The sequence below is a fragment of the Diplotaxodon limnothrissa genome, linkage group LG16 (genome assembly GCF_057381915.1).
Source record: "Diplotaxodon limnothrissa isolate DT_005_m linkage group LG16, D_limnothrissa_male_GT1.1, whole genome shotgun sequence".
Lineage (NCBI taxonomy): Eukaryota > Metazoa > Chordata > Actinopteri > Cichliformes > Cichlidae > Diplotaxodon > Diplotaxodon limnothrissa.
The window spans coordinates 1,257,023-1,268,870 of record NC_140611.1 but is presented as its reverse complement, the minus strand read 5'-3'; the positions used below and the strand labels follow the sequence as shown (position 1 = coordinate 1,268,870).

The 11,848-nt window shown below is 41.5% G+C and overlaps 1 protein-coding gene and 1 long non-coding RNA gene across 2 annotated transcripts; both read right to left on the bottom strand.

The window, feature by feature from the left end:
* Positions 1-1,085: 1,085 nt before the first annotated feature.
* Positions 1,086-3,874, bottom strand: LOC146615539 (uncharacterized). The gene is made up of 2 exons (XM_085375222.1): positions 3,859-3,874; positions 1,086-3,063 (listed from the first exon to the last, which is right to left on the bottom strand). Exons 1-2 carry the CDS (start codon positions 3,872-3,874, stop codon positions 1,145-1,147), a joined length of 1,935 nt encoding a protein of 644 aa, XP_085231348.1. The 3' UTR covers positions 1,086-1,144.
* Positions 3,875-5,135: 1,261 nt separating this feature from the next.
* Positions 5,136-6,629, bottom strand: LOC146615538 (uncharacterized). The gene is made up of 3 exons (XR_014906964.1): positions 6,591-6,629; positions 5,331-5,425; positions 5,136-5,195 (listed from the first exon to the last, which is right to left on the bottom strand). It is a non-coding gene; the product is annotated as an uncharacterized LOC146615538 (long non-coding RNA).
* Between the last annotated feature and the right edge of the window lie 5,219 nt (positions 6,630-11,848).

The following is an 11,848-nucleotide window of genomic DNA, read 5'->3' as shown; positions in this document are numbered from 1 at the left end:
AAGCCCGATACTTATGTACTGAAACCAACTACTTCCGCTTGTCAGCTTAAGTTAAAATGTTACATTTTTCCCCTGATTATTTTTTTAGCTTTTTTTTTTACTGAGTTTGTTACAAATATTCAGGTTAAAAAACTGTCCAAATTATTTTTAATGAATTATGTTCACAAAGTCACATGTTCAGTACTCTGTACAGCTTGCATCCTTTAGGACAAATAATTTGAAACGTTAATATTTCTTGTTCAATACTGAGCTGATAACACCTCTGTATGTTGTGACCAGGATGCAGCAGCAGACTGAACCTCGACTGAAACCTGCTCCATCATCTCATCTTTGCAGATGTCCATTTATAAAGCATCAACAACTCAAAGGTAAACATGATATTAGAAAATGTGTTAGTAAGGCCTTTAAAACAAATAAAAAAAATAAACAGCTGTCGGCAGAACTGTAGGACTGAACAACTTCAGATCCCGAGTGTGAGGACTGAGAAGGATCAGCTCTATTTCTGATTTGAGAGATAAACTTGATATTTCAGTTTGTGATGATTCTGTTCTGTTTGTGATTACAGGAGCTGTCCTCAGATTCAGACCTCAGCACCACCCAGTGACAGCACACAGATCATCCTATATTTATCTTTGTAGTAACTCCAAAATTAACTGAAGAAAACAGTACAAAGGTTAAAGTACCACATGTGCTGTCAGTGAAAGCTGCAGCTGTTTTATTGATAAATTTAAAGACAAAAAGTCAAAAGGATTAATCACCCCTGTAACTGTGTCACTATACATCAGCATTAACAGTACCTCAGTTTGGTGTTTCAGAAAACTGCTGATCTCAGACCTGCACAACTTCTGTTTTAAACACTGAATGTACTCAGCTACATGAAGACCACATGTTTTCTCTGACACAATTAAATAAAACCTGATTAAAGTCAAAGGTTGTTACTTGTATTTGAACTAAAAACTTGTGATCTGGAATTCTTTCACTGTTTTTTGACAATAGTGTGTTATTTATCATACTATCTATTACTATAAAGACACATCTCCTGGATGCACTGGTACGCATCTTCAGTGATGTATCCTAGGGTCATCAGGTGTTTCGGGTCTCACAACATCATACACCCTCGCCCAGGCGACCCAGCCGGGGGTGATCAGGCCCCGACTTGCGTACCAGTAGCTACCCACGGATCAGCCCTCTTAATCCACAGCCACCTTGTGGCTTTCTCTGCCGCTTCACTCACAGCCTGGATGGCCCTCTTCTTGGCTGCCCCAGCCACGCCCAGCCGGCCTAGAACTTTGCAGAGTGATCGTCCTGCAAAGCCCCTACATCCCACTTCTATGGGCTCATAGAAAGTCTTCCAGCCCCTTCCCCTGCACTCTTGCACTAGTTCCTGGTACTTTCCTCGTTTCCTTTCATTAGCCTCCTCAATCCACTCTTCCCAGGGCACTGTGAGTTCCAGCATGATCAGCTGTTTTGAGGCCTCAGAAATAATTATCAAGTCTGGCCGGAGTGATGTTTCTGCAATGTTCTGAGGAAACTTTAGTTGTTTACCCAGGTCAGCCTGTAGCTGCCAATCAGAGGCTGTGTTGAGAAGGCCAGTTGTCAAATGTGGGCGCCCCTGGGGTTTCTCTCCAGCCTTAATAAAAGAGATTGCCTTCCTCGGAGCATGATGATGCTTGCTGATGCTGATTGCTGAGGCAATCTTTTCAGCAACTACTCTGAGCACCTGGTCGTGCCGCCAACGATACCGACCATCGGCCAGGGCCCTTGGGCAGCTGCTAAGGAGGTGTTCTAGGGTCCCTCTTCCAGAGCACAGGGGACAGGCAGGTGTCTCGCTCTTTCCCCACAAATGGAGGTTTGCTGGGCTTGGCAGAGTGTCGTATACTGCCTGCACTAGGAATCGGATCCGGTGGAAGTCTGCCTGCATGATGTTTGCCCAGGTGACCTTGCGCTGCAAGGTGCTCTCCCACCTTGTCCATGCTCCCTGCCGCTTAAGGCCTACAGCTCTGCTTACTCGCTCCTCCTCCACACCTGCTCGGACCTCTTCCTGGAGTAGCTGGTGTCTCTCCTTTCCCTGTGCCCTGCTGACCTGGGCCTTTGGGATGTACCCCAAGCCTGCTCCCCCTGTTGCTAAGACCCCCATTAGTGTTTTCTGCCTTAGGCGTGACTCCGCCACCTCAACTGCCTTCTCAGCCTTCCACTTTCTTCCTGTCCTTACCTCAATGCCTGCTGATGCCACCTTGCAGTCTTTAGAATCTCTGTACTGTAGGGCTTCTCGTGTGCGAGCCACCTTGAACTCTTCTGTGAGACCACTGAAGGGTAACTGCACGCTGTTGCTTGTCCCATACAAGGCAGCGCTGGTGAGACTGCGGGGAAGTCCCAGCCACTTACGAAGAAAGCCACTGATCTTTCTTTCAAGGGATTCCACAGTAGTTATTGGAACTGTATAGACAAGCAAGGGCCACAGGATTCGGGGCAGGATGGAATGCTGGTAGATCCAGGCTTTAAATCTTCCAGGCAAGCCGGACTTATCCACCTTAATAAGCCACGCTCCCAGCTCCTCATTTGCCTTCTGGATAGCAGTAGAGTCTTTCAGGCTGGAGTCAAAGAGTTTCCCCAAGCTCTTAACTGGTTGTTCCGTTATGGATGGAATAATGGTTCCTGAAATTGAGAACCGGAACTTGTCCGTCACCTTGCCCTTCTTCAGTACCATCGATCTTGACTTGGAAGGTTTAAAACTCATCCTTGCCCATGAGATGAGTCTCTCAAGACCTTGCAAGATCCACCTACACCCGGGAACTGATGATGTTGTAATGGTGAGGTCATCCATATAGGCTCTGATAGGGGGCTGACGAACACCTGACCTTGTTAACGGCCCTCTGCACTCCACCTCCACAGCCTTTACCACCATGTTCATTGCCAGGGCAAAGAGCGTAACTGAGATGGTACAGCCTGTTATTATACCTTTTTGGAGTCGGTGCCAGTCTGAAGTAACTGCCCTAGAAGTGACCCTAAGCCTGAAATTGGCGTAATAGTCCAGGATTAGGTCCTTGAAGTTTTGATGTGTATCTGAAAAACACAATTTCGAAAACACTGGAAAGACCTCAAAGACATTTTTCCTTTACTTTCTATGTAAACAAAAAATTTGATTTTATTTATTTTCTGCTGTGTTTTACTTGCATCTATTTGAAAGAGTGAGTGTAAACACACAAAAAATATATATTTTATGTGCTGGAATGTGCAGAAAATAGGTTTAAATATTAAACAAATTTCTTCCAGTCAGAGAATGTTGCATATAATTAAATTTTTGCTTGATGCATAAAGTTAAAAGATTAAAACTGATAAAACAAGTTTTAAAAAGAGACTTTTCCATTTGATTACATTTTGTATGATGGATTATGCAGAAAAAGTAGAATTGGGCTGAAAGATCTATCGCTTTCTTACCTATTCAGGTTGTAAATCGTGTTTTTAAAAGTAACTAAGTAACTAAGTAATTAATTACTTTTAAAAATAAGTAATCAGTAAAGTGACTGGATTACTTTTTTGGGGAAGTAATCAGTAATTAGTTACTGATTACTTTTTTCAAGTAACTTGACCAACACTGGTGCACAGTGACACAAAACTCATTTAACAACGCAAACTATTTAAAAAATGATGTAGGCAGATCAAGGCAATGTTACAGATTCAGTAAGAACGGAAGTTTATCCTAATCCTTTAAATATGCAGGGCGTCACACTAACACCAGGGAAGGAGCGTGGGGGTGGCTTACTGGGTTGTTTTGTCAGAAGCCCGGGGTCTTTTGGAGTGTAATTTTTTCATAGTTAGATGCCTGGCTGACAACTGTATAAAACAAAAAGTACACACAATATTCGAAGGACATAGTGCACACCGTGGGAATTTACGACTGTGCGTGAATCCCCCCTGATATTGGTATGATCCGAGCTCAGGCACTAAGTGACTGAGCGAGGGGGCGGGGCAGCTGCTGCCAGCAATAAAGTAATTCAGAATCAGAGTAAGAGTAAGAATTAAAAGTGCTAAGTAGATAGATAGATATATACATGAGTGCAGGTGGTGATCAGTGCCAAACATGGAATGATGCAGTGAACACAGCGTAGGGTCATGTATTAGTGGTGGGAACAGTCATACGGTTATTGTTCATGTGTCCAACAGCAGAGGGGAAGAAACTGTTCTTATGGCGAGAGGTTCTGGTGCGAATGGACCGGAGCCTCCTGCCTGAGGGGAGCAGGTCAAACAGACTGTGTCCAGGGTGAGAAGGGTCAGCTGAGATCCGAGCTGCACGCCGCAGTGTCCTGGAGGTGTACAGGTCCTGCAGAGATGGGAGTCTGCAGCCAATCACCTTCTCAGCAGAGCGCACAACACGCTGCAGTCTCTGTTTGTCCCTGATAGTGGCTCCAGCGTACCACACGGTGATGGAGGAGGTGAGGATAGACTAGAGTAACCAGTGAGCACAACATATATTTAACTTTCTACAGGACTTAAAGCTATTACTATAGTCTATAGCTATAGCTATTACTTACCTGCACTACTGTATAGCTCTGTGTAAATAATCATTCTGTACATATGATAATTTTTAATCCTACAACTGTTTATAACTTGCATAGTTCACATTTCTGTATAGCTGTATATCTCAGATTTCTGTAAAGTTATTTATTTCATATTCTGTATAGTTTTTCATATTTATATCCTGTTCACAGCCTGTACATAGTTTGTACTCACTACAGCTTGTACATACTTATAGTTATAGAATATTCTTAACATACTTCATACCGTGTGCATTGTAACATACCATAATAGACCCATTTCTGTAATATACTTACATATCTATATTATTGCTAATATATATTGTAATATAGCTATATCACTAAAGCACTCCTGGATGGATGCAAACTGCATTTCATTGCCCTGTACCTGTGCATGTGCAATGACAATAAAGTTGAATTCTATTCTATTATATTATGTAAAAGTCCAGACCCTCTGAGGATTATCTGAGTACTTCTAATATTACACAAAGCAAAGGTCTCCATCAGTGTTTATGAAATGCTGGGTTTATCCTTCTTGTGAGGGAGCTGCTGGTGAAGATCACGAGCCCTGCTTGATCCTGGTGACGAGTTTCAGTCTTCCTGGTGTTTCTGAAATGATGCCTCTCACTGTGGGTCAACAGAACTTCTGGCACAGGACAGCTGTAATGAAAGAAATTGAAGTTTAGAAAAAAAAAAATCTTGGAAATGCCCTAAATGTGAGAAGCAGATTTTGTATTTACTTTTCTTTTGCCAATCAAGATAACAAAGTATCATTTTCACCACACAATTACTAACCTTGTCATCTCCTGCACTGTCTGTTTTGGGCTCTGGGCTCCTCCTTCCCAGCGCTCATGAGACTGCTTTGATGCACTGTGGTATGAGGTGCTAACCTGTTGACAGTGTTGGGAAGGTTAATTTTAAAATGTATTCCACCAAAGATTATAGAAGTAATGTATTCTGAATACTTTACAACTACATGAATGTGCTATTGCTGTGTGATTTATTACTATTACTGAAGGCTACTCGCCATACCAACACCAACTAGATGTTAAAATCTTAATATAAATGAGTAACAGTAGGTGGACATTAGGTAAGGCTGCAGCGATCTCGTGTAGAAAACTATTCAGCGCGTATATAAAACAGGTCAGCGGCTCCGAACCGTAGTAAAGGGACCTCTGGCTAATACGTCGGGTTCGTGTCGGGCTCATAGCTGAAAACTAGCTTTACTTTGTTGTCTGGGTCGACTTTGCTAGCGAGAGACAGAGAGAGGCGTTGAAAGGCTGCTTATTGTTTCGGAGGAAAACATGAACATGGTGTACAGTTGAGTCTTAACAGCTTACTTACAGCTGGGCTCGTCAGGCACTCTTTTTGGCTTTAGTGGTTATTATTATATTTACATGCTTCCAGCTCCTGTTTCTGCCCGGTGACAGCTCGTACTTTTCCTTTCTCTCCCTCCCTCGCTCACAGACACATAACGGGTATGGCAGTCCATTCTCCCTGCAGCACTGCCCATGAGGCTACATTGTTTAGGGCGATGCCTGTAACACTCTGCTATTGCCTTCATATTAAATAATGTTTGCATAATAATTTTTAGAGGCTCTTATTGCGTGTTTTGTTTGGGTTTCCACCGGGGTGGAATTACCAAAAATAGAGAGACCATAGCCTAACATATGAAACAGGAAAACACCGCCATGTAATCCATTTATTTCAACAAACTAACTGTATTCTCAATATCACCTATTGAACAGTAACTGTAACGGATACATTTACTCATATTTTGTATTTTAAATACGTAACGCCGGTGCATGTATTATGTTACTGCCCAACACTGCCTGTTGAGATCCTGAGATCCGCTCCTAGAACACCGGCCTCCAACTCCTGAAGAGACACGGGTGTCCCTAAATTTAGCAAATATTAGCTTCAGGCTAGCTTGCTACGACGAATAGGCTAATACCAGCATTTTACCACAACTTCACCAGATGTAGCTAAAAAAAACTAAACTAATATCCAGCCCAGTGGGACAGCAAGAAAAGATGACAAAAAATGATTACTTACTTGCGGTTTGGAGGTTCAAGCTGAAATTGAAGCAGCCATTGAAAGATGGGAAGAGAGAAAGATGGCAGCTTGGTCAGCACTAGTGGCCTCTATAATGTATGCAAATACATGCGGGCCGGAAACACCCCCCCCCCCCCCCCCCCCCAGCGCTCCCCGGACGCCAAAACAGTGCCAGCAGATTGAAACTGAAAAATGGTTTGAAACCGAAAAAATAAAATAAAATTGTAAGCGAAAACAAAAAAATTAGTTTCAATTAATTGTTTTTCACTATCAATTTTTTTTTCGGTTTCAATACAAGATTTTTCAGTACATTTATTTCAGTTACAATATTTTTTTTCGGTTTCAATATTTTTTTCGGTTTCGTTTCAAGGTGGCATCGTTCTGATTCCATATTATTGTGCCGTGATGTCTGCTTTGAAACTGTCCTCTTGCTCGTCTTTTGGATGCTCACCTCTTCTTCACCTTTCCTGTTCCTTTCACCAAACTGCTGCACTCTTATTCTCTGCTCTCGTCTCCTCTTCTGGTTACAATTAGAATGCAGTCAGCATGTGCCAAACAAACTCGCTCCAAATCGATCATGTTTGATATGATGATGACGTTTTTAACATCTTATTTATCAACTTATTTAATACATTGTATCGATCAATTATTAAACAAATATCAGACTGTAGAAAAGCCAATAATAATGCACTGAGCAAGTTCATGCCATAAGAGCTAAATGGCCATCAAAGAAAATCCTGAATGCCTGATACAGGACAGGTCAACATTGAATGCAGCCACAGATGGACATCAGTCAGCTTTCTGCACTTTCCACCCGATCACATCTGTCCTCAAAGTCATGTCACTTCCTCTGTGGTTCATTTATGTTTACTTTTACATTTGCAGTTAAAATAAATTATTTCCTATGGACTGCTGGGTTATCTTGGTTTATTTAAGTTAGTATTTTTAAAGGTGCAGTCAGTCATTTTTTAGGTTACCTGATAGAAAAAAGCATCTTGTACTCATAAACAAACATAGAATAGTGGATAACAATGACAGATTGTTAAACGTGTCATTGGTCACTGCTTACTTTCCTCATTCTTTAAGCATTACTCATCCTTAGTATGTCATTTATAAATACAGATATACGTTCTTAGAAAGAACCACTTCTGAGCCAGATCTCCTTACTCCAAGGAGCTTTTCTGAGTTACCATTGTGCCAGAGGAGGAGGACATCCACTACTTCTTTCATGTCACCTGAGTTCACCTGTGGGAAAGCACATATTTCTTTGAATTCAGGAGTACTAGGGAACTAATCTTGAGTGATTACTGAATTATCTGACTAAAGCCAATCAACCAGAGAAATTCTAAACTCTTAAACATCCAGAGATGTCTGAATTTATGTCTGCACCTTCCCACTCCAGATATGAAGGATCATACCTGTTTTACCTCCGGTGTTGTGTCAAAAAGTGATCGTCTGACAAAAACTGATTTCCAATGTCTTTACTTATATTGGTAAATAGACTTTAGTGAACATGATTTACAAAAGGCTATATATCAAATTTAATAACAACCCATTGTTTCCAAGTATATTTATAACTCTGTGTTATTGTAACTATATGAAAACAAACCCAGTCCTTTTGGGACACTTAAAATATGTTTAGAGAACTATTATTATATTTATTGTAATTTCTGCTGTCCTCTTGGCCAGATTACTCTTTAAAAAAGTAATTTTAATGTCAAATGAATGAATAAGAAGTAAAAAATCACTGCCAAAAAGTGATTGCAGCTTCTACCTTGTGACAGGAATGTTGTTTGTTGTTTGTTGTTTGTGATATCACTCATGAGGGATACATTTGACATGTTTCACATATGTCAAATGGGGCAATCGTGGCTCAAGAGTTGGGAGTTCGTCTTGTAATCAGAAGGTTGCCGGTTCGAGTCCCGGCTCGGACAGTCTCGGCTGTTGTGTCCTTGGGCGAGACACTTCACCCGTTGCCTACTGGTGGTGGTCAGAGGGCCCGGTGGCGCCAGTGTCTGGCAGCCTCGCCTCTGTCAGTGCGCCCCAGGGTGGCTGTGGCTACAATGTAGCTGCCATCACCATAAATGTTGTTCCAGGGTCCACATTACAAGTAACCAATCACCTTCTTGTGACGTCATACTTTTGCGACTTCGAAAAATACCCGCCTTACAAAAAGAAATGTTCTTCGAGAAATCGCCTTTTGTCCGCCGATCCAGCAATTTCAACCTTTTGTCGTCCAATCCAGCAATTTCAATTCCTCTCAAGATACTTTTCTTTAATAAACGGTAAGCATAATACATGTTTTCCTTGAAATGGATAGCTGTTTGTTTGCTAGTGATAGGCTACTTGCGAACCAGACAGAGAATTGCGTGTCAATGTATTATGATTTATTATGAAAGTACAGGTGAATATACCTCCCCCGTCAATATATTATGATATATAATAAATGTACAGGTGAATAAAGCTGTCATAACAATGTCAGGCAAAATTGCAGTAGCTTCCCTGATCATTTTACAAACATAAGTGAAGAGAATCTGGACTAAAAGGCCTAGACTTATGGTTGTGTGCTGAATCTATGAATCAAACTATCACCTGGAAACATAATTAACTGGTCCATAGCTGTGAAACTGGACATGAGTTCTTGATTCTATGGAGATTAACAGTAATCCAGAAATTTACAAATTTGTCCTGGGACATCGCGTAAATGTTGTCCCAGGGACATCGCGTAAATGTTGTCCCTGGGACATCGCGTAAATGTTGTCCCTGGGACATTGCGTAAATGTTGTCCCTGGGACATCATGTAGAAGTTGCCAGAGACATACCATATGAAAGTTTAGCTTCTTTTAGCCCCTGTTTGTTTTATATTATATATATATACAGTGGGGCAAAAAAGTATTTAGTCAGCCACCGATTGTGCAAGTTCCCCCACTTAAAATGATGACAGAGGTCAGTAATTTGCACCAGAGATACACTTCAACTGTGAGAGACAGAATGTGAAAAAAAAATCCATGAATCCACATGGTAGGATTTGTAAAGAATTTATTCGTAAATTAGGGTGGAAAATAAGTATTTGGTCACCTCAAACAAGGAAAATCTCTGGCTCTCACAGACCTGTAACGTCTTCTGTAAGAAGCTTTTCTGTCCCCCACTCGTTACCTGTATGAATGGCACCTGTTTGAACTCATCATCATCAGTATAAAAGACACCTGTCCACAGCCTCAAACAGTCAGACTCCAAACTCCGCCATGGCCAAGACCAAAGAGCTTTCGAAGGACACCAGGAAAAGTATTGTAGACCTGCACCAGACTGGGAAGAGTGAATCTACAATAGGCAAGCAGCTTGGTGTGAAAAAATCAACTGTGGGAGCAATCATCAGAAAATGGAAGACATACAAGACCACTGATAATCTCCCTCGATCTGGGGCTCCACGCAAGATCTCATCCCGTGGGGTCAAAATGATCATGAGAACGGTGAGCAAAGATCCCAGAACCACACGGGGGGACCTGGTGAATGACCTGCAGAGAGCTGGGACCAAAGTAACAAAGGTCACCATCAGTAACACACTACAACGGCAGGGAATCAAATCCCGCAGTGCCAGTGCATGTCCAGGCCCGTCTGAAGTTTGCCAGAGAGCACATGGATGATACAGCAGAGGATTGGGAGAATGTCATGTGGTCAGATGAAACCAAAGTAGAACTTTTTGGTATAAACTCAACTCGTCGTGTTTGGAGGAAGAAGAATACTGAGTAGCATCCCAAGAACACCATACCTACTGTGAAGCATGGGGGTGGAAACATCATGCTATGGGGCTGTTTTTCTGCCAAGGGGACAGGACGACTGATCCGTGTTAAGGACAGAATGAATGGGGCCATGTATCGTGAGATTTTGAGCCAAAACCTCCTTCCATCAGTGAGAACTTTGAAGATGAAACGAGGCTGGGTCTTCCAACATGACAATGATCCAAAACACACCGCCCGGGCAACAAAGGAGTGGCTCCGTAAGAAGCATTTGAAAGTCCTGGAGTGGCCTAGCCAGTCTCCAGACCTCAACCCCATAGAAAATCTGTGGCGGGAGTTGAAAGTCCGTGTTGCTCGGCGACAGCCCCAAAACATCACTGCTCTCGAGAAGATCTGCATGGAGGAATGGGCCAAAATACCAGCTACTGTGTGTGCAAACCTGGTAAAGACCTATAGTAAACGTTTGACCTCTGTTATTGCCAACAAAGGTTATGTTACAAAGTATTGAGTTGTATTTTTGTTATTGACCAAATACTTATTTTCCACCCTGATTTACGAATAAATTCTTTACAAATCCTACCATGTGGATTCATGGATTTTTTTTTCACATTCTGTCTCTCACAGTTGAAGTGTACCTCTGGTGCAAATTACTGACCTCTGTCATCATTTTAGGTGGGGGAACTTGCACAATCGGTGGCTGACTAAATACTTTTTTGCCCCACTGTATATATATATATATATATATATATATATATATATATATATATATATATATATATATATAAAAACACCCAGCACGCCCCTGCGGGCGGTTTATCCTTCAAGCTCGGGTCCTCTACCAGAGGCCTGGGAGCTTATATATATATATATATATATATATATATATATATATATATATATATATATATATATATATATATATATATATATATATATATATATATATATATATATATATATATATATATATATATGTGGCGTGGCGTGGGTGTGGTCCTTGGCCAGCTGCAGAGGAGGGGTGACGCAGTGAGCTCCCGGGGCGGCGCAGGGGCGGGGTGAACAGGTGTGCTGGGATCTGACAGTGATTGTGTCTCTTTATATGTTGGCAGTGACAGACGGAGAGGAGACGGACGTGACAGCAGAGAAAGAGAGCGCGGGAGTATATGTGTCCACGTACAACCCCGAGTTTAATAAAAAGTTCTGCATTGTCAAAGTCGCTCCGGCTGGTATTTCTTGGGTCCACCGTTACAATATATTTTTAATATTTTATTTAATATTTACATTGTATTGCAAAAAACCCCAAAACAAGTTAAAATGAATTAATGAATATTGACTAATTAAACCTTCGTTATTTTTCCACCAGAAATGGACGATATAATTAGAAGAAGTGTTCTGAATGACGAAAAAAAAAGAACTGGAAAAGATACACAACTTTGTGTGCATGTGTCACAATGCCAGGAGGACCCATTCAGTGTTGTGTTAGAAAAATTGAACTCATTAACCCTTCATGGACATTATAAT